At 37.8% G+C, this 23,732-nt stretch overlaps 2 protein-coding genes and 1 long non-coding RNA gene across 10 annotated transcripts in view; 2 read left to right on the plus strand and 1 right to left on the minus strand.

Annotated features, from left to right (window-relative positions):
* The first annotated feature begins 460 nt into the window (after positions 1–460).
* Positions 461–2,224, plus strand: LOC139810889 (uncharacterized). The gene is made up of 2 exons (XR_011731510.1): positions 461–1,291; positions 1,412–2,224. It is a non-coding gene; the product is annotated as an uncharacterized lncRNA (long non-coding RNA).
* A 3,973-nt stretch (positions 2,225–6,197) lies between these two features.
* Positions 6,198–8,741, plus strand: Serrs (Seryl-tRNA synthetase). The gene is made up of 6 exons (XM_071794358.1): positions 6,198–6,350; positions 6,453–6,983; positions 7,071–7,355; positions 7,436–7,657; positions 7,979–8,235; positions 8,318–8,741. The coding sequence occupies exons 2-6, from the start codon at positions 6,522–6,524 to the stop codon at positions 8,571–8,573; spliced, it is 1,482 nt and encodes a 493-aa protein (XP_071650459.1). The 5' UTR covers positions 6,198–6,350; positions 6,453–6,521; the 3' UTR covers positions 8,574–8,741.
* A 158-nt stretch (positions 8,742–8,899) lies between these two features.
* Cic (Putative transcription factor capicua) overlaps positions 8,900–23,732 on the minus strand; it is a 51,724-nt gene continuing 36,891 nt past the window's right edge. For 4 of the 8 annotated variants that reach the window (XM_071794286.1, XM_071794294.1, XM_071794310.1 and 1 more), the window contains 18 exons: positions 23,434–23,691; positions 23,074–23,185; positions 22,754–22,960; positions 22,240–22,355; positions 21,144–22,030; positions 20,802–21,018; positions 20,455–20,535; positions 19,134–19,408; positions 18,505–18,924; positions 18,040–18,349; positions 17,633–17,946; positions 17,129–17,357; positions 16,807–17,022; positions 16,456–16,719; positions 15,749–15,947; positions 15,420–15,625; positions 14,863–15,339; positions 8,900–14,761 (listed from right to left, as the gene is read on the minus strand). In XM_071794286.1, coding sequence (XP_071650387.1) covers positions 14,694–14,761; positions 14,863–15,339; positions 15,420–15,625; positions 15,749–15,947; positions 16,456–16,719; positions 16,807–17,022; positions 17,129–17,357; positions 17,633–17,946; positions 18,040–18,349; positions 18,505–18,924; positions 19,134–19,408; positions 20,455–20,535; positions 20,802–21,018; positions 21,144–22,030; positions 22,240–22,355; positions 22,754–22,960; positions 23,074–23,185; positions 23,434–23,691 — 4,856 coding nt within the window. In that variant the 3' untranslated portion in view covers positions 8,900–14,693. The remainder of the gene's footprint in view (positions 14,762–14,862; positions 15,340–15,419; positions 15,626–15,748; positions 15,948–16,455; positions 16,720–16,806; positions 17,023–17,128; positions 17,358–17,632; positions 17,947–18,039; positions 18,350–18,504; positions 18,925–19,133; positions 19,409–20,454; positions 20,536–20,801; positions 21,019–21,143; positions 22,031–22,239; positions 22,356–22,753; positions 22,961–23,073; positions 23,186–23,433; positions 23,692–23,732) is intronic. The other 4 variants (XM_071794328.1, XM_071794318.1, XM_071794346.1 and 1 more) reach the window with 4 other exon arrangements.

Consider the following 23,732-nt stretch of genomic DNA (forward strand, 5'->3'; position numbering starts at 1 on the left):
CATTAAGACCGCAAGATTGAAATAATCAGATCGGACGAGTTTATGCCCAATTATACGCGTGCCGCAACCAACCGTGAGCCTCGGGGTCTCACGAGGGTTAAAAGTGGACGTGGGCGGGCTGGAGTCTAATTCAGAGGCCCACGGCTCCCACCTGGCCAATGTATTCTCATTATATTCCTGAGTCGAGCCCATGCGCCCGGGCGCATATTTGTGTACCCCATAAAAGAAACATTATCCGGATGAGGTTGCGCTTGGAATTTTTGCTCGAAACATACAAAGAGGAGCAGGGAATTGAGTTCTTTTTTACCATAATTTTGTATACTTTTGTGTGGATCTTGCTCTGTAAAAATGGTGTATTAGACTTAAAGCACTTCTCTTTTTTTGCAAAAGATAATTTTTTAATTAGCATAGATTTAAACATTACAATTATTAACGTTTCTATTCTATTTATCGTTTTTTTTCTATTGATCTTAACAGTTCATCAATTATTCTAATTTAGTTTTACGTTGTTGCACAAAAATTTGGAAATGGTTTATTTGGTTTGCCATTTCGGATGAGCGTATATAATTTTTAACTTACTTCGAATGAACGATAACAGCTCCCTAGACTGTTTTACACAATTATTTCCCTAAAACAATTTTTTTGTTATTTATTAGGAATAAATAGTAATCTATTATCATAAATATTATATTAAAATACAATACATATAATCGCAGTCTACTCTAAAAAGCCGCTAAACGACGCCTCGCTTTTGATTTTCTAAAAAATATATACAAAAATTTTTATCTCGTAAATTTTTTATTTTATTTTTATAAATTATTTTTAGTAATATATATATTTTTAAATATAATTTTATACATATTTATAATTTATAATGCAAAGACAATATATTTTAAGTCAGAGAAAGTGAACTAAAAATTAAGAGAAAACCTTAAAATTTGACTGTGCAATTCTAATTTAAATAAAAAATTATTTTTATGCATTATTTATTATTACTAGATACAAACGTCATTACCGTATCTCGATATGGTGGTATCAGAAACTTTGAGAATGTACCCGCCATTGGGGTTCCTAAATTGCATAGCTATGAAAAATTATAAAGTGCCGGAGTACGATCTTGTAATTGAGGAGGATATACCGGTTTACATCTCGATACTTGGCCTACACTATGATTCGGAATATTTCCCCAATCCCGATATATTCGATCCAGAGCGATTTAAGAAAAGGAACAAACGTGAGAGACCGTCAGGCGTCTATTTACCATTTGGAGGAGGCTCACATGAATGTATAGGTAAGAAAATCAATTTTAATATAGCTCTTTATATATTAAGATAGTAATATACATTTCTTTAGTTCTTCTTCGTTAAAATAATATAGAATATTATACTGTTATATGTTCTGTTATATGTAGGTCAACGCTTCGGGCTTTTACAAATAAAGTTAGCACTGCTTATGATCTTGAGCAAATACGAAGTGGAATCGTGCGAGGAAACTTCGGTAAAAATTGATCCAAGGGTACCCATGACATTGCCGTTAAACAATGTATTATATCTCAGTGTCCGAAAACTTAATACTAATGCTATTTAAAATAAATGAAATAAATGACGTGAGATCCAAGAAAAAGAAACTTTTCCTACAATTATAATTAATAAATAATCGCGTTGTTATAAATAATATATGCAAATCTTTATAAACTTTTATATTGATATAAATATATCTCGTTATATTTTTCATTTTATACCAAAATTATTTTTAATTTATTCATATATATTACTGCATGCAAAATTGAATACATAATTGTATTATACGATCAATTCTAAAATAATAAATTCTAAAATTTAAAAAGTTTAGCGTTTCTCGACAAAATATTTAGAATCTCACGTCACATATTACTTGACCGGTATAAAGCCACGTTCTCAATCAAAAATAGATGGATAGGTTACAAAAAATTAGGGTAAAATCAATGCTTCATTGAAATAAATTTTAGTTAATTAATTAAAAACAATTATCATGTTTTTTATAAAATAACTTGCATAATAAGACCAACATATTTCTTGTCCTTTTTATACATATGTATTTATATTTATGCATATTCTACGCTTTTCTTTATGCATACCGATATTCTAAATATATCTATTTGTTGCTTCCTTGCATCGATTTATATAATATTTAATCTTGGCTAAACATGTGGAAAGGAACAAATAAAGGGTATGAATGAAACACATCCTAACTACGTCATGATTTTTCCCTATCTACAGATATTTTTTTTATAACATCTATCTAACATGATATCTTATTCCTTATCTCTTTTGTTTGAGAAAAATAGTGCCAAAAATAATTCTTTAAAGGAATCTAAATAAAATATTTATATTACAAAAATCATTACTTTAATTGTCAGAAGATTATTTTACTTTTTGTCTCTTGTATTTCTAAAATATTTATTACTCAAAGTAGAGAATTAATATATGTAACAAAATTTGGAAAATTTAATTTCTTATGTACTTAAAAATTTTATTCAAAAGCTATTATTTATACCTACAGAACGCGGCAGACCGTCAACATAGTTTGATGAACGATAATGAGTTCTTTGCGAGCTCCGTGCGTGCGAAGTGTGCGAGTATTTCCTCAAGCACACGTGCACAATAAATCAATAAAAAACTGACACCAAGATTAAATATTTTTCCGTAATTAATTTTAACCCATCCATTTTAAGACAACAAATCTACGAGATGTAATATTTTTAGAGTACGTTATTGTCGTACGTCGATATGTTCCCAGATACAATGGCTCCTATATCTGACTAATCGTAGATTTGTTACCTCAATAAAAAAAATTCTGACTCACCACGCCGATGTGCAACGGGCGGAGTTGTTCAGCCACGTAGCTACGGTGATACTGTAACATACAAACATAAGATTCAAATTAAAAAAGCGTTCAAAATGATCAACATTTCAAGATATAATTTTTACGCGCAACTAATTTGTCTTTCAATAAAATATTTAGCAACACACGTATCTGTGTTCACCGAAAACGATCTTTACAAGAGTAAAATTTTAGATAACCTGTTTCTCTAATTATTTTTAATTTATCGAGATAAAACACGTCGAATAAATAAAAAAGAACTATTAATTTTACGCAGATATAAGAGATGATACTCACCCCAAGGTTGCTCCGTCGGTGCCCGATGCCTCTCCCAGGCCTCCTCCTCCTCTCAGGACACTTAGGCTTCCTCGTCTCACCGCACAGGACACTCGCGGATGATAAACTACACGCGCGCGCGGACTACGTTCTGTTAAAAGTCTTTCTCGCGCGATATTGTACGGCACTCCCGTTTAAAAAAGTCCTTTAATCCGATTACTTATGAGCGGCACTCCCGATGCAAACGCGCGACGAACCGGCTGCGGTTCGTTCATTCAATTAAATCGGCGAACGAGGGTACGTTAGCTTCCCCGTCTTTGAATTTTTATACAAGCAGAACAAGAGTTTTGCTTGGGTAAAATCCTCGTACTGGGTACTGAGCCTTCCCACCTCGCCAAGGTCGTACCCGTGGGAAGGAAGTACTTTACTCTGTAATATAAAATCGGGTAACATGAATTTTTCATGCAAATTTGAAGGAGTCGCGACGCCGCGTGCTCCGCGTCGTTCCTCGTTCATCACCGCGATACTACGCAAGTCGAGCGGACGGTTAATAAAGACACGCACTTCGTTAATCAGAGATACGCTGTTGAAATTAAATATCGCACTCATGCACAGTACGTACGGTATCAAACTCGTAAATCTCGCGAAAGTATAACTACATTATTAATATGCACAACGAAGACGCATGACTGCCGGCCGCTAATCTTACGCGACGCGAGATATACGAGAATCCGAGATTGTGAAGCATTCACGAACGGGCGATGTATCGCGGCGTTCCGTTATCACCGATCGAATCACCGGAATCACTTGACACGATCAATATCACTCAGCCCTTTTTCCCTACGGAGAGAATCGGAGCTAAATCACACGACACGTCCGGCACGTCAGCGTTCAAAGCACGACACGAGATAAATGAATGCCACGCACTTCGCGAATCCAGACATGGCGGGAGGAGCGACTATCACTCGCGAATATCACAGCGCGAAACTGCAAAGCAAGTCGTTCATACATACCTCCGCCTCGACGTCTCGAGTGAGCGATTCGCGCGACACGTTCATTCCGATAAACACCTCATACACTCATAAATTGTTTTACACATACGGCACACGGCACACGGCGCGCGGTACTCGATCGCGTAGCGATTATTCCCGCGGCCCTCGAAACGAGGAAGCAGGAATGCCAATCACCGAAACGAGCGCGTTCCGAAAACAGCACGAAGCACGGTGACGTCGGTGACGAGCGCGCGCGGAGCACAAACACTTCCTACCTGTGCGAAATTCCTCGGAAGAATGATAACTGAGTCACTCACGCAGGTAACACTACTCCGAGCGTTGACGGAAACAAGTGACAAGTCCGCTCATCGCCAGAAACAACGTCGAAAACGCGCCGATCTTCGAGGTACGGAGCTTTCGAGTTCAATGGTCGCGCCGCTAGTACTGGTTGATACGGACTGCGCAGGTGCCTACACTGCCTACTACGTCACCGTCACCGTATCGATCCGCCGCGCCGGCGGCGCGGAGCGGCGCATGACGTCACGGCCTACCGTTTAATATCGCAGCGATATTTCAAATAAAAATGCAACGAAATGTATATCTGTGTAAGATGGCGTAAAAGATTTTTCGGGTGCTAAAAGAGTGACGCGACACACGACGTCACTAGATTGATTCGCGCAATAGATCTTATATACAATAGGACGGACAAAAGGTTTTCGCGAAACACGCGTTCGAACGGATTATCATATTAATTTCCGAGTGCTGAATCTATACTTCGCGATAGCTATTGATTGCTATGAATATGAAATGCAAAGTTAATGCATGTTACATACTTGCCAATTAAGTAAGTCGTGCCACTCGTTCGGAGCGGATCCATCTCCTTCTCGTATTCGTCGCATTCTGGAAAAGCAGAACGTATAAATTAATATAGCGGAGGCGCTTCGTCTCTCGCGCGCGGTCAACTCGCGCCGAAAGCGCCGCGGCGCGCGGCGTCGCTACGCGTCGTCCTACTCTCAACTTTGCGATCACGAACTTTCCGAACTTCGAAAATTAAATATTATAAACTCGCCTGTTATCACGGTTGTTATTCTGCATTCTAGCGAATAGCGTATTAATATTTTTGGCAAATATCCGCGATATTCGCGACACTCGAAAGTACGGTCGTCACTTTCGCGATTGCACGCGCGACGCGCCTTCGGTCGTACAAGTACCGCGGAATACGTATTTTCAAGAAATATCAATACCCGAGCTCTAAATCTATACTACGCGATAGATGCTGTAGTTAATATAACGCACGCAAGGTTAATATCTGTTGTACGTACCAATTAAATGAGCCGCGACGCCACTCGTTCCGGAGACGATCCGTTCCGTGTCAGCCGCCTTCTGGAAATGGAAGGAGAAGGTCATACGTCATCAATATGGCGGAGGCTTCGTTCCCGCGCGGGCAACTTTGCGCGCCAAAAGCGCCGCGCCCGCGGTGTTAACTACACGTCCCGTTTTTACTTTCGCGTTTATGCATTTTTCTCATTTTAACAATAAATGCTATACACTTGCTTTATACAGCAGTCATTTTTTCCTTTCTGATCCTGATGATATGAGTTAAATATATAGATACAAGTATTGATATTGTAGATTTGTGGTTTGATATCTACAATATTTGCAATATCGTTTAATAATGTAATCACTTGGTCGTATATTCATGCAAAACATCTTCAGTCGAATAATAGTCTTGCGAAATATGCGTTCTAATAGATCGTCAATGTACGAATGCCGAATTTACGCGTGATTAAATATATGTTATATTACAAGGAATATAAAATAGAGTTGATACGGGTTTTGCTTACTAATTGAACGAATTACGACGCCGGTTGTCCCGAAATCAATTTGTTCCGTGTCCATTATGTTCTATTAATAATGACGAAATATATGAATATATATGCAACTCTTATTTAAAACTTATTTTAAAAACGCACTATTCCCTACTTCCGATTTGTCACAAAATGGAGGACTGTTCTCATATATCCGTTCTCGAGGATCTCCATTTGGCATGGAAGTTATTCCGTCTACATTCGTATCATGTCTATGGTTTTAACCTCCTCATCATAATAACCTCATAACCTCTGATTATTTCGTCAGGTCAGACGAGGTTGTGATAACTTGTGACAGCCGCTACTGGTTTGACAGTACTTAACACTTTGACAGTTGCTGTCACTCGAATAGGTAAAAGCACATACATATATCAAAGTTAAATAAATATCCTAAAGAGAGAATGCGTATGTAATATCGTTGTCAGGGATACTAAACTTATCTGTCTTTTCGCAGCTGGTTGAGGTGCCACGTGTATGCGGCACAGTATACGTCCTCCGCGAGGCCGAGCGTAAACTAGAAACTATGGTGCTCGACTTGGATTTCTTCCGTAAGGACAAGGGTTTCGACCCGGAAAAGATCCGGGAGAACCAGAAGAGGCGTTTCAAGGATGTGCAGCTAGTGGATACCGTGATCGAGAAGGACCAGCACTGGCGGCAATTGCGTCATCGTGCCGACAATTTCAACAAGCTGAAGAACCTGTGCAGCAAGGTGATCGGCGAGAAGATGAAGAGGAAGGAGCCGCTCGGCGACGTCGACATCGTGCCTCAAGCCATCACCGACGACCTGGACAACTTGAGCTCCGAGAGCCTGAAAGCTTTGACCGTGACGCAGATCAAACGAATACGTACCCTCATCGACGATGCCATACAAAAGAACGATGAGAATCTGAAGACTACCGAGTCAGAGAGGAATAACGCACTCCGGGAGGTGGGGAATCATTTGCACGAATCTGTGCCCGTCAGCAACGACGAAGAAGAGAACAAGGTACGTTCAATTGATGCCTCTTGCGGGATTTAAGCGAGATACTATTGTTTTTAATGTCTGATATTTATCTAATATTCATTGCCTTAGGTGGAGAGAACAGTGGGAGACTGCACCGAGAGAAAAAAGTACTCTCATGTAGACCTGATTCACATGATCGACGGAATGGACGGAGAACGTGGAACAAGTGTCTCCGGTGGACGCGGCTATTTCCTCACTGGACCAGCGGTGTTTCTTCAACAAGCCCTAATACAATTAGCATTGAGGAAGTTACTTAAAAAAAGCTACAAGCCTCTGTACACTCCATTTATTATGCGAAAAGACGCGATGCAAGAAGTGGCGCAACTTTCTCAATTCGATGAGGAATTGTACAAGGTACATATAAGAAGTAACGTCTCAAGAAAGTTAACACAAAATATTAATTTAATTACAATTACCATGTTTTATTGTATCAGGTGATTGGTAAAGGTACCGAACGTAACGAGGACAAAGAAATGGAGGAGAAATATCTCATTGCTACTTCCGAGCAACCAATAGCAGCTTTCCATAGGGGCGAATGGATAGCCGAAAACGCTTTACCGATAAAATATGCTGGAATCTCTACTTGCTTTAGACAAGAAGTTGGCTCTCATGGACGAGATACTAGGGGTATCTTTAGGGTGCATCAGTTTGAAAAGGTATGTGGAGTTAAGTGAGAATTATTGATCAACGTTGGCTTCACAATCCTTGGCTTGATTCTAAAGATTCGGTCGTCCTCTTTGAACATTCGCAGCGATTTCGTGTGATATAATTGCCAGCCACATTCACAACCCTTAACTAGGAAGATCAAGATTTCGGTCAGAGCTTCTTACCCCTTAGCTTGTACAGCTTACAAATTTAAAAATTTGAATGAGAACGAGTTCCAACGAGCCACGCAACATATCAAATAAAAGTTAATCACTCATTAAATAAAACAGTAAATTTAATGTATGTGTTTAATAAAATTGTCTTATTTGTAGGTAGAACAATTCTGTCTTACCTCGCCGCACGATAACAAATCCTGGGAGATGATGGAAGAAATGATTTCCAACGCGGAAGAATTTTATCAGGCCTTAGACATTCCTTATCGTATAGTTAATATTGTATCCGGTGCATTGAATCATGCAGCTTCCAAGAAGTTGGACTTGGAAGCCTGGTTCCCTGGATCGGGTGCATTCCGCGAGCTCGTATCGTGTAGCAATTGCTTGGATTATCAAGCAAGAAGATTGCTAGTCAGGTCAGTGGATTAGATTGAATGAAATATTGCTTTTGTATTTAAACTTACCGTAAAAGTCTTGTGAAATTCGTTTAATCTGCAGATACGGTCAAACGAAGAAAATGAACACCACGACGGACTACGTTCACATGCTGAACGCGACGATGTGCGCCGTGACGCGCGTAATTTGCGCAATTTTGGAAGTACATCAAACGGAAACTGGCATCAAGGTGCCAAAAGTTCTGTCGGATTACATGCCTTCCGAATACGAAAGTGAGATTCCGTTCGTGAAAGCTGCGCCGATCGACGAGATCGAAACGAAGAAACAGAAAAAGCAAAAGGAAAACATATCGAAGTAGCAAATGATTACGTGAACATGGCAATGAAGCAAGTGAACTATAGATTTTATTTATTGCATTTTTAAATTGCATTTTTTTAAATATTCCATCTATCTAATCGGATCGCGCGGAGCTGTGTGTTGTAATAGATATTTAAGAAAATATATATACACGATTTCGGCTTCTCAATACCGACAACATATTTCACAACAATATACCTTTTTCCTTGTCTCGTAAGTTAAGAAGTTGAGAATTTCTTGGCTCACGAGAAAAGATTTCCTCTGGCCGGTTTTACATATGTACAACAGAGACAAAAATCATTTTTGGAAACGTGACACATCCCCAAATATCGTGATTTATTACCTTTATTACTCAAGAAGGCATGTATCCGTTCGACGTTCGTGTCAAGCTTAGAACAATCGGCGATTGTCAACACAGATTACAACATTTTATTTGATAACACTTGTTCAATATTTTTATAATCAGACATCGGTATATAATATATATGATTTTGTAATATACATTTGATGAAGAATATTTTTCGTATATAATATTCCATATTTATCTGCTTCCTGAAAACTCGTAAATATCTCTGTAATGTGCTAAGAATCCTTCCTTTTTCTTTCTTTTTATTTTTACAGTTATCAGTGTCGTTAATACTAATATACACACAAGAGGCCATTAAAATGTCTCCCCCAGAACAATGCACTTCAGTGTATATACGTCGTGAAAAGAAGAAGAAAAAAAGAAACCCTTTTTTTTTTACGGCGCTTCGCCAACAAGCTACGGTCTCTCCGCGACGATTATATTTTAACCGGAAGTAAAGCGCATGCCGATCTCCATTCGTAAAACTGATTATTGCGTATGCTAACGTCGGTGTAATAATACTTTGGCCAGGCATAAGATAATCCACCACATACTGCTCTTTCCACCTTATAATAAAATATAGATTTTACATTGTTACGAGAGTAAATTTTCATATAATACACTTCACATACATGAGTAAATCATCAATCGTTCGCAGCAACGTGCCTCGCCGAAATAACGTTAGAATTCTAATTCCACTTTATTATTATTACTAATAATTATTATCCGCGATCATATAGCACTACGATTTATTTACTGAGCAGAGTAACTTAACTTCGATGAAATTGCAGGATGCGAGATATGGAAATGTTTCGGTGGAGAAGACCGACGGTGTGACATTTGTACGATCGACCGGAGCGATCGCCGTGGGACGCGCCGAGGTCGGATGTTATCTTTCAATAGAAAACGACGGCGTCGGGCCCGCGTGTCAAACATTTCCAAACTTTCATCGAAGATCACAAACCTAGCAAACTCGCGTGAACCGAAGGGGAAAAAAACGAGCGCGCACACTTAATTTTACGTCAAAGTATGTACAATTACAGACGGAAACAGTCGTTTGGGTTTTGCGTGATCGGGGAAGGGAAAAGGGGATTCCGGTAACGTAAAATGCCACAAGAATGCCGTACGAATAATTCCTTTCTCATCTCACGTTCTTGCTCTCATCCCTCAGTCGCTCCTTAGAAAAAGTAAACGCATTTCGAAACGGCCGTGTATGTGTGTGTATGCGTATTTGTGTACCCGGCAATTTGGTCCAACAACTGGTACTCGTTTTAACGGCGTCAGTGTTAAAATCTGCCAATCTCCATCGGCTCATTCATCCGCAAAACGCGCTCGGCTCGCATTCAGTTCGTAACACGTTGGAAACGACGACTCGTGAGTCCCGAGATATTAATTACAGGCACAATGGTAAAATCGGCAAACGAACATCGTTACGGTAGTACGCAAGTGTAAAAAGAGATGATTTCTCTTTCTCTCTCTCTCTGTCTCTCTCTCCGGAAGAATTTCCCTCCGTACCTGATATACCCTCTACACCTCGTGCCGATTAGATACGACTAAGAAAAATATACACGCGTATATATCGCTTCCTTCTTCTTTCTCTTTTAACGGAGTAATTCCACGGAGTACGCGCGCAAGGACGCTGATACAATTCACACTCGAGAACACGCTCCGAAGATATTGCTTGGCGACACTGAAATGGATCATCAGGGGTGCGTAATTAGTCGATCACGTCTCAGGGTACAAAGCGGACTTGTCTGTCTCGTTGGATTGGTGCAGATTTTAATGCCTCAGCCAAATATATATAATCGTCTCTCCTACATATAATATATGCCATGATGTCATACACATATGCGACTGCATATTTATATATTTATATTTATAATTGTATTTATTCATATTATCCCCACGCATATGCACGACGCACGTACATCGTACAATGTATCAATGTTCAACGTGAAGTGTTTTTTACTGCATGGATACATATAGAGTCATTGTCCACGACTTCTATATATGGTATTTACTTTTGTATGCTTCGTATATTTTCATAACATTAATCTTGACTGATAATATATATAATTACATAACAGTTTTAAAAATATTTCAAAATTAAACAAGAAATAATAGAATAATTGGATATTATGGTAAATCCCGTAGCGGCTAAGCACAGTAAAAATATATTTAACGCAAATAATAAAAAATAATAATAATAATGATAAGAGTGGTGTGAAGAAGCGCTCGATTTAGTGCATATCCGTTTATACATTGAGGAAGAAGAGATACAAAGAGGAAGGAAACACACACAGGAAGAAAGTCTAGTGGTGAAGAAATAGTCAGTAGAGTAGCCGCCACTTTTTTACTTTACTTCTGTTTTCCTAGATCACAGTCACATTCATGGCTGCTAAATCACGGAACGTATTTCATCACCATACGAAATAAGGGGAGGGGGGAAGAAGATACGTATATATACATACATAGATACATACATATATGTATATATGTATAATCTATATGTATACATACATATAATATGTGTACAGATATGTATATATGTATATATATAGATATAATAAAATACATATATACTTAATTATATGTATATATTTATATATACACATATATATCAAAGAAGTTTTCAAGAATCTTATAAATACTGGAAAGTAGTTCGCTAGTTTACGCAAGTACAAAATATATATAGTATTTATTTTTTTGTATTAATTCTTTGAGAGATGGGCTAGAATGTGAGAGATATTCAAACCCTGTTAAGATCCTGTCTCATCTAGATCTAAAAATGTATCTCTGGAACATGTTTTTAAAAAGACGTAATGAAAAGTGCGCGTAGAGATTAAAAAAAGGAGGTGGCGCTTAATATATAAACAATTTCTTAATAGACGACTTTTTTCCCGTTATTGCTGAACACCGTAAAGCCGTAAAGACACAAATATATTTGACAAATAAATTCATTAGATTCTGTACAGAATAGATCTTGTGGGCATGCAGCATAAATATATAGTAAGACTTGAGCATTCGTATCTAAAATATTTTATAATAAAATATCTTTTTAAAAAAATCCTACGAATCTCATATCGTACGAGAGGTATTTTATTAGAATTTAGCCGAATTAAATAAAAACGAGCTTGCATACTTCACGACACGCGACATAAACGTACGTATGCAACTCTAGAATATTCTCACAATTTTACACGATTACCCTTCGAATTTTGATTGCTTGCATGAAACGCAACCATAAAAATCGTTTTAAAACGTATTAAAATGGCTTGCAATATAAGTCTGAAACTGAGTTCTCATCGACAGAGAGTAGATACATTAATTAAGTAATAGTCAGCGATACGAAGGCATTACAGGATCAATCCAGGCTTTAAGTTTCCCTCTCCCTACATTATTATTTGCCACTAGTGCGCTTAACATTCGATAAAAGATAATAAATCAAGAGACAATAGGATGATGATATAATTATATTATATACAAACAATAGTATCCTAACGCTTTAGGAAAGGATTAACTTTGGAGAAGGGTGGGAGGACCGTCCCGAGCACAAAAGTCCACTACAGATGAAGGCCCATAATCTGCAATTATCCTAAACTTAATCCTGCCTCTGCACTTTTCTTCATAATTATAATTCTACATATTACAATACCATGTACTCTACCATCTCCTTTAAATATATATATATATATATATGTATTTATATATATATATTTCAATTAGTATATTGTTTTTCCTATTTACAAAATATGTAGAATAGACACTGTCTCATATCCTAACTACGATATACGTGCCGTGGCGCGAGACTTCAACCTGTCGAGGTGCGCTTTTTTTTATAAACATATCACTAATTACATAATCTATTTTACAGCCAAATTCAACAATCTTTGCTAAAATTCGATGCGATAATTCTGAGAGCTTTAACAACGTAAAAAGGGGAAGAACGTTGGATCAGTAAAAGAGGATGTTAAAACAGATGCGATACATTGTATCTTTTCTCTTGTATAATAAAGAATAAACTTATTAAAATACACGATATATAACAACACTGATCCTATTCAACATATTGTACAAATTCATTGTATACAACATATACGTTTAGACTTTGATAAAAGGGTACGCGATTTTACTTTTAATACGTTGCTACTGTTATACTAATGATATACGGTAATTGCCGACAATTAAAAATCGATATCGGTATTTGAATACCAACAACGATTGGATTTTGTTCTTGCCTCTTCATCTATGTAGTACATATTAAGTACTTGATACATGCAATAAAGATAATAATAAAATGTGCATTTGTCACGGCCAAAAAAAAAAAAGAAAAAAAATTGCGACCTGCATAAAAACGCTTAAATCTAAGGTCAGAAAAAGAAAAAAATATATAAAATAAACAAAAAAAAAATTAAATGAAAAAAGGTAGACCGTTTTTAAAATACGTATAAAATATAGATTATTGCATTGAATCTTAGCAAAGCTCTAAAAACAGTAGAATAAGTACTTTCAATAATGTCAGAGAAACATATTACATATTATCTATATATCAGGAATTATCTAACAATTATTCTTCCACTAGTATGGGAATTATAGCGCATGCATATTCCCTTCACTTTGTCGCCGCACAATGGCACGATTTTTACCTCTGGTATCGTAATCTATAAATCAAGAATACGGTACTCTTACAACTCTTTAGATAAAGAATTGCAGACATTTCAACTCTTCAGATATTCTTTACCTCAAGATTATTCCGTATTATTTACATGCGAAATAAACATTTCTGATGAGTGTATTACATACATTTTTGTGCAGTTTATCGCAGTTTTCATTCTATAGTTTTTTTTTTCGACCTATGTATGATATATATATATATATATATAAAGTATAACTAAAGTATATATTTATATATATATATAAACTCTGATTTCATTTCATAATGTTCTGTTAATTCTATGTTTTATAATGTTTCCAATTACGATTTTCTCTCTCTCCATTTTCTGTTTGTCCCTCTTTTTCTCTATGAATTTCATTTTCATATTTTCAACAATATTTAACAATGGCTTAGGCCTTTCATGAATCACGCAGGACGTGTTGATGTACAAATATCAATTACAATTAAGAATGCACAGCAAAATGCGAATTTTAAAATGTAATATTATAAAATAATGTCATATTTTTTGTCATAATAATTTTCCTTTTCGATATTTTTGGATCTATAGTGCAGTGTAATATTGTCTTTTTTGTTTCAAAGAAGAAAGTTCATCTCGTGGTACGTTTCAACGTACAACTATGCTTACATTGTCCGTCATGTGTTACTATGTAGTATAGTACAATTTGATTCATAATCATATATAATATCAGATTTACATGTAAAAACATAAACTGTCGCTAAGTATCGCGACTTAACTATTGAATATTCGCAATTTTTATCCTTTCTTTAAATTGTTCAACGACGATCGATCATAAAGATCAGAACACACACTCCAAGAGAGTAGCTGATATCTCCAAACAGATAATAGCTCATTATTATATACAAAATCGGTCATTATTGACATTTATATATCGACACGTCTCAGTATGCCCGCTAAAGTCATCCGCACCAGACTTTATCGTAATTTAAAATTGCACTAAAGCCTTTCGCAGTACTTTACAAATTCCAAAGAGAGTGTGCACTAACGACCTTTCTAGTAAACACCTCGCTCTTCAAAGGATAATGATGTATTCGTGTTGCGGAGTAAGGGGATGCATAGTATCACAGTTGGCACGTGGGTGCTAGCTACCACTACTGCTTACAGGCAGTGAATGTGGAGCTCCCATCGATGTTGGAGGAGCAGTTGAACCTATAGAAAATTTAGAGAAATTATTTATAATACAGATCAATTCATAATAATTGAGAAAGATCGCACAAGACAGACTGAAATCCTTTTGTACTTGTACTTACCAGTTACAACGGGAGACGATTCGGAGACGGGCAATGGACTAACGAGGCTGTTAGCGCTCGGTGTCGAATTGGCTTTCAATTTTTGCCTCACCTCTCGGATCTTCAGTTGCAAGCTAGTCTTGGTAGGAAATATATCCACATGCTTAAGTTGGAACGTGGTAGTCGCTTGCGCAGACGGGAAGTAACCGTGCTCCTGAAACAACTGCATGACCAATTGTCTCCGTTGCTCCAGTATCTTCCTGTGACCGCGCTCGTTGTCATTTCTACCGATTCCCAGCACGGTATTCCCGGCACTGCTCCCAGGGGTTTTCGGCGTACGCGGAGAGCTGGGATCGACATCCATTAGATCGTTGTTGGTTCTATAAGCATCGACGTTGAAATCCGGGCCGAAGAACGTGGTGCCTGTCAGCTTAACACTCGACGTAGACTTTGGAGTGGCTGATATCGGTGTATCCGAGTCGATCTCATCCTCATTCACTATTAGAAAAAAAATACATAATATCGCGAATCCAATTACACCCAAGCCTAGTTAAAACTATGTATAGATTATTATTTACTTGTGGGCCTATGAGGTCCTTGGGCGGATTTCTTTCGATAACCTGGCATCTGCATAGGTGTTTGCGGATGTAATATAGAAGCTGAACTGCTGTGGCTAGATGACCCCGGGGTGTTTATACTAATTGCACTCGGGCTTTGTATATCCTCCGGTTTGAATTCCGGCAACGACGAGAATTTTTCTTGAAAGTTCACTTGTTCGAGAACTCTGCAATTATTCGACCAGTGCGTTTTCAATGCATTATCAAGTTTAATTTGATATATTTACAAACTCTCTTTAACGCAACAACATTATAATGTGATAAAGAGATTTAAAATATTTTGATAGTACCTGTCCATACCATCCTCCACATTTTTCTTAAAGAAGGAGCCCTTCTTGGTAGAGGGAGAAGGAGAAGTATGAGATTCTGTTAAATTTTGTTGTTGCGTTTGCTCTGTCGTTTGAGATGTATTTGTTTGTGGTCGATTATCACAATGTTGAGGTGTTGCCATTGGCCCATGGTCTCCTGCAGTTGATGCGGGAGGCATTGCTATTGAATAAAAGGAATAGAAGAGGAACCGTGAAGGAAGGAAAGAGAAAAGAAAAAACAGTTTAGTATCAAATTGATTCATCAAAGTTCATAGAAATACGTAAAGATATGAAAACTACCGTATATGTTTTGAACTATAATTTTTGATCCATTTAAAGTAGATACTTTTCCTCAGAAAGTATCCGAGCACCGACAGCATTTGTATAATTAACAATCAAAAATACAAAGCTTTTACAATTTGCAAGAAGATAAACAACAAAATTGTTTTTTTAGATAATTTCTTAAATGGATTTTGTCTCAACAAAATATTAATTTAAGATTTAATTGTAAAGAGAGGTTCACACGTTAAAAATTTAAAAATTACAATAAAATGACAATAAAAATTTGGAAATTGCAATAAATAATAATCTCCTTCAATATAGTTTTGAAATATTCAATGTACCAGTAATATATTTATTTCTCTTGCATAAATGTCGAAATAACAAACTGTAATTATGTATTATTGTACCCATTGATTGTCTCCTTTGCAATGGCGCTCGACCAAGCTGTGCCGGAGTTGGAGCAAGCATGAACGGACCCTTACTCGGCCCTATGTCATTGCCTTGGCCTTCATCGAATGTGTATGATTTATTTGACGGCAGATCACCGTTTCCGTGATTACTCTGAGGTGTATGCGGCGTGTGAGGCGTCGATGGTTGCTTATGTATCTCATTTGTTGCGGGAAGAGCGATATTTACAGTACCCTTTCTATCTTCTGTTTTTATATTACTGACTGTAATAGAAAGAAAAAACAGAAGGTAAATAAGAGCGTTACGCGTATTGCGATGTGTAAATACTAATACATTCGCAAAAAGATTACCGTAAAACTGAGTGTGATTCGTAGCTAACTGATTGTCACTATTCTCGGATTCCGCAAGGCGAGCAATGGAATGGCCAATCCCCCGGTAACTCGACGTAGTGGAGATCGTCGGTAACGCTGCCGAATAAGGTTTGCTCACAATCACGCTTTGGATTTCCATCTTATTATTCGAAACCAAACTCTGCACGGATATCGAATTGTTGCGGCTACTGGCGTCTGTATGCGGATCGCAGGTACGTTATTTACGTTATGTTACGTTACGTTACATTACGATATATGCTTGAGACAAGCGAAGCAACAGGAACAATCTCTGTACACTCACCACTGATGGGTATCTGGAAACCACCGTACATCCTGGAGTGCGGCGGCGTCGGGTTAAGGTACTGCGATCCCTGCTGCGGTTTGGAAACAGCCACCAAATCGTTATCGAGCAATGTTAGAGTGAGCGGTGGTTGATAAGGGACAGTTGAAGTAAGGGGGCGAAGAGTAGTGCCTAAAGACTGCAACGGCTGCTGTTGTTTCAACAGCGCCATCATAGGTTTCGATCCAATCTGTTAGTATCGTTAAACCTGTTACTTAATCTCTAAGTCCGTCTAAAAATCGTTTATTCAAAAACTATCGAAAGTAACGTGTGCACTACTTTCTTAAGCGGACGACCGTGATGAGGTAACTCCGATACCGTCATCGGGAAACGTATGGCTTGTCGGCACGAATGATAGCTACTCTTAATGATCCGGATACATGTGCGATATCGTGCGATATTTGCGATTTCTCTAAACGAATCGCAAGAAATGTATGCTAAAGCGTCCACCCGTCTAATACTTACAGTGTGTAATACCGGAGCTGCTGTAAACTTAGGCATATTCCGTCCGTTCTCAGTGTGGATGCTCACAAGATTGTTCACGCTGTACTGCGTGCTATACTGCTGCTCGCCCTTTACCGGTTCCGGCTTAATAACTTTCGGCGATATCGGCATAGTTATGAAAGCGCCACCGGTAGGCTGGAACCCTGACACTCCTGTTGGATTGACAGGACTGTGATAAGGATACGTACTCGACAAAACTGATACAGTACTGCCTTTATCCATGGAAGTATGGTGATATTTTGTTGTAGATTCTATACCTGTTGAAGGTATCCGTGCTAAATAAACATCAAGATTCATATTGTTAAAACGACATTTATGTAACGTGTTGTGCAAACGTTACGTTACAATTGTTTGTGTTTCAGAAGTACCTTTTATTGGTTTAGGCCTGCACGTTATTTCCTGTTTAACATTGAGCACTTCCCTCTTTTGACCGGTCATCGCCGAGAACTGCGACTGATTGTACTTCTTCTCCGCGTCTTCGTCTTGCGCGTCGTTATCACTGTCTGTCAATTTATCTTTGCACTTCAGATCTATTTCCGGCTGAGGATCTTCGCAGATAACCATTTGATCATCATCTGATCCATTTGCGTCGTCGTCCTGCTTGATGTCGATCTCCGCGTTTTCGATTTGCAAAGGAATCTCCGAAATCCGATGTTGCGTATGCGACTGGTTCATCATCTGTCGACAATTTTGTCAGTGAGCCAAATAGCTTTTCTTAACAAACGTTCAAGGTAAACAGAAAGAAGTTTTTTACAAGACGTACTCTTTTAAACGCTACTTATTTTACTTGCTTGTAACTTGCTTTACATTTATATTATCGGGAAATTTCTTACCTCAATATTAGTGGAAGTCTCATTATATGTGGTAGTAATTGGAGTAGATACTTCATCGGCAGACGTAATCGCTAATTGATCCTCCGACGAAGAACCTTGCATAGGATCCGTTTCTTCTCCCGTACTGTTCAACTTTGCCCTTCCCGTCTCGCTTCCTTTAAAGCTGGTCGTCGACGACTTCCGTCTGTCCTTACTGCACCACTTCCAGTCTGGATGCGCCTTAAAATGCGCTTCTTTCACTTCCGAGGCAAGCTCATGATACTTTTGTTTCTCCTCTGGTCCCAAAGCATACCACCACTCTCCCAGTATCTTGGATACTGTCCGATTATCTTGATTCGGATGACGTTGATGCACAACGGCGCGGTGCCGTTTTGAAAAAATCATAAATGCGTTCATGGGTCGACGTATTCTGTCTTTAGCCTGCAAATAGTTAATAAAAATGTATACTCAATAAAAATATTATATTCTTAATATATTAATAGCATTAAATACAACTCGGTCATTATTAATATTAATATTATCTCGCAGCAGTATTATATTTTTATTATTAATATTAATAATTTAACTCGTTTAATTATACTTAATGCCAATAGTTAAAAAAACACACATGTAATATACATCAAACTTACTTTCAGTGGAGTCTGCGGTTGCAAAGAACTGAGCGATTGACTGCGTCTTTTATTAGCGTTAGCTTCCACTTCTGCGGGTGGGGTCGGTTCTGCTTCAAAAACGTCATCATCCTCTTCTTCGGCAGGTGTTATGGGATCTGAACCAGTACCAGGGCCATCTTCAGCAGGTGTGCTCATACTTATTGGAATTGGAGGTGCACTCAAGGGTGGACTCAGAGCAGAAGGAGGAGGGCTCACCTCTGATTGTTCCAAAACTGCCGTCTGCCAGGAAAAAGCTGCAATGAAGTTAGTGGGTTAGTTGCAATGAGTGTGGTTAGTAATGATGTGGGAATAGCAGCCGATAAAGTAATGTTATGAACTTTATATAGACGTTTTCGCTGCTATATATCCAAAAGGAACAATGGATTAGTGGATTAATGAAAAGAATTGATTGAAGTAAAGTTAGAATTAAAAACTATCGAAATATCAGTAATAAGTAACCAGAAGCTAACGTTACTATTTTGAAGAATATTCATTAATATACAGCATTTGTATAGCAATTGTAACGCAAATATGTCTAATAAATAGTCGTGATTCAAGAGTAAAGTAAATATTGGTTTGTACGAAAAGTTCGTGCTGATTATCAATAGACATCATTAGAACAATTTATTTTATAGTATAACTTGTTGAAATAAGATCTTCAATCGTATGAGAAAGTAAAAAAATGCAAAATAAAATAATATGTATTGAATAAAAATATTATTTATACATAAAAATGTCTTTGCATCTTAAAAAATCTGCGTAAACTTTTCGAATAATCCAAAGCTAGTAAATAGCCTTCCCCAGCATTAAAGTTCTTGTAGATAAATGCTTATTTGTATATGTTAATTGAAACGAAAAGTTAAGAGATGAGGATAAAGTTTGTTAATTAATTGCGTCTGCTGCAAGATTGGCAATGGTACATGGGAAATAATTGCGAAATTAAAAATATCTTATGTTAAACACAATATCTGCGACAAATGTGAATAATATATATGTGCAAAATAGTATATAATTTTCTCAATTTAAAAGAATGAGATACTTTTTCTAATATTGATATGATAACGTAAGGAATACGTTATTACACTAGAGTACACAAAATAAATGCGTGAAGACCTGAAGAAATGAAAGAAACAAAAAGAAAGCTACGACAACGTAAACATTTAAAACATAATTAAGCATCTGTGCTTGCAACACTTGAATATAACAAACAAATGTCCTTGCGTAATGTACCATTGACAAACTGCAACCTACAGCAATTCCATAGGCTTGATACATTTCAGTTGGCAGTCAGAACTCAAACCTTTTTTCCAGCTGCGCGCTGCATTGTTCAGTAATGATGGGGGATGGGGCTGGTATGCAGGAGGAACTTCGTGGCTGCCATCTGTGAAAGCCTTACCGTTTAGTCAAATTTGCTTGTATCATCAATTCGACATATTATGACATTGAGATCGTCGTTGCAAACAATTGCGAGATGGGATAAAAAGAAAAGTGGAATGCTATAATGTTTGAACTTTTAAATTACGCTTAAAACGGTTTACAAAAATCAATTATTAAAGACACGAGGAAAGATTTCAATTGGGGATACGAATTAGATAAGGGTTGTCTATGCTATGTAATAATGCATTCGTATTGCAATATAAAACTTACAGAGGATACCGTTGTTTTTTGCAGTCTCTTCTCTAGAAGATTGAGTTTTTGGAATTTGCACCAAATGTCCTGGCTGAACAATTACGTGCTGGAAGACGCTTGTCGGAGTAGACGGATTGGATGCCTCTGTGGTGGATGTCATTACGGCACTCGTAGGCGGCGGCTGATTCCTCTGCATATCCATATGTACGGTCGTATGCGTGTTTACTTTACTCACCTAATGACAAGCAAGTAAGACGTGATTAACTTATCTATGCATATCCCAGTGTTACGCTATTGTTAATATATCTAACTATAAATTGCTAATTTAACTAATATTCATTATTTGCCGTGTCAACTTACAGGTTGCAAAACAGACAGTTTATCAATGTGGACGGATGAAACCGCGGGTGATTGGGGTGGTTGACACTGAACTTGATGCAATGTGGATATCGGCAATTGGCCCGGATGGTGGTTGATCAGACTCTGCCGATATTTGTCGTCCTGATTGCTTATGTGCACGCCCGCCGGCGCCGACATGTCCATGCTGTTCTTTATCACGAGATACTTTTTTTCATGCTGCATCACATAGATCGGCGGACCCTGGGTCTGCGGCGACTGCGCATAGTCGACTGGTTGCTCCAGCGATTTGTGTACGAGCGTAAGATTCTGCGGAACTGGGATAGCAGACAGAGACATGTGTGGCGAGACCGGCGGTTTTATCAACTGCAAATTCTGTTCGGTCATCTCGGTCTGATTGGGAAAATCGTTGCTCGACGTTAGCGCGTGTTGCAAGATTACGTTTTGCTGTTGCTGAGCGATCGACGTCACGACCGAGGGATGTCTCGTCGATGGCGGACTCTGCTCCGACCACGACAAAGTCGGATTCTGTCCGGGTTGCATGCTGCGGCTCACCGGAGAGCTTCTTATCACACTTGTCCCTAAACTGGCGGGGATAGCACCAGTTATCGGGATCGGTCGATTTCTGTCTACTCGATTCGGCTCAGGCTTTATCACTTGCTGCGGATACTGAACTAAAAAGCTCGATTGCGTAGGTGAGTGCTTCCATTTTGCGCCAGGAGAGATCAACGGAGTCGCATGGTGAGCGGGACTCGAGATAGGCATAAATACATTGTTCTGATTGAGTCCCAAAGGCGGCACCGGTGACTGGTTTATACATGGAGATATAGAAGACTGGCCCGTCGGTGACGAAAAGGCTGGCGTAGCCGATCTAGAGCTCCCCAAAGACACTGCAATAATGGAACGCGTTTAATTCATAATTAATACTATATAAAAACTTTAGAATATCGAATATCAAAAAATAAATTCTGTATAAACAGATTATCGACAGTTAGATGTAATATATATCATAATTTATTTTTATTCAAAATGATCTATAATAAAGTTATAATCTTAAGAAAAAATCCTTATTAATTTATTGAATATATAAAGAATATACCAAGCATATTAGCAGCTTCAGTTTCGTCTTGATCGAATCTACCCGCTATTCTTCTGTCAACGTAATTTGGCGAGGTATCGGAATCTCTTGATGTTTCTTCGCCATCCATTTTACCACTGTAAACAAAATAAAAATAATCATAATAAAAAAAATTTACGTCACATGTATCAAGCGATCATCCAGACATCGGATAGTTTAGTGGTAAAACAATCGTTTATCAAATGAAAAAGCTGATTTTCATTCCTAGTCGTGCCACTTTGCATATAATATTAAAAAAGAATTTTAATTAAAAAATATATTATTAATAACGTGTATTAATACGTGTATTAATACGTGTGTTAATACATGTGTTAATAATGTGCATTAAGTAATAATTATGACAGAAATAAAAACAAACACAAATTTCAAAGTAACTGAATAAATAATTCGTAACATTGTGTCCTTTAAAGAACGGAAATTCAAATAATAAAAATAAGAATAAACAATCAACAAACGTCTAAGCGAATGTTCATACCCAGGAAATGTGTTCGTCGGACCTCTAAGACCAGATCCTTTTAAGCTAAGATGACGAGAACAGTATCCTCTTCGCTGGCTTTCCTTATTACAGTCCTTCTTACTACAAAGTCGACGCCATTGTTTCCCATTGTATTTTTTTCGTATTCCACTTGGTGTAACCACTATGTCACCCTTTTTATACCTATGTGGCGTTGCCGCCTGAGATCTGTTTAACAAAAAGTATAGACTCTTGTACAATTATTAATTAAGAGTTTCGCTATTATATGCATTAATCGGTTTATCTTATGGAATGGCTACTATATTTGATAAAATTAATACCGGGGTGTGGCTGCCTGAGAACGAGGCGTTATACTACGTTGTTCAACTAGGCTACTGGTACTTCCTCGGCTCTGCATGCTGCTTCTTTTGCTGCTCCCTGACAATTTTGCATCTGTCAGTTGAATATATCTGAATTACTATACTATTGTTTTGACTAAATTGCTCTCGTTAAAAGCCTTAGCGTTTCTTACAATATAGGGAGTACATTTTCAGAGAAATATTGAACAACATTTTAATAATCTACTCATTAAAATACAGATAAATATTCTGTCTTTCGCGTTCACGCGCACGCATGTAGCAATATAACCGGTATATTTTAATAATGATACATGATAGTGAAAATTTTATTCTATATCCAACCTGCATCCGAGGGAAATGTAATATCTTCTCTGTCTAAGTCATCCTCGCTTTCTAAATCGTCATACGGCCGACTGCCATTACTTAACGCCGTGGCAGAATGCGCAGGAGTGCCTAAAGTCATGAGAGGACTGGTACCGGTCGTTCTATAATAACTCGTGTCACTATGACTTGATATATGCGATGTGTGATGAGAAGTATGATGGATCTGCAAAATTGGCACTGCTGTCGGAGCTTCCGTGGTATTGCGATATCCATGTTCTGGTAAATTTTAAAAAGGCAAACGTTACCACGCTATATCG

Source organism: Temnothorax longispinosus, chromosome 1, assembly GCF_030848805.1.
Source record: "Temnothorax longispinosus isolate EJ_2023e chromosome 1, Tlon_JGU_v1, whole genome shotgun sequence".
Lineage (NCBI taxonomy): Eukaryota > Metazoa > Arthropoda > Insecta > Hymenoptera > Formicidae > Temnothorax > Temnothorax longispinosus.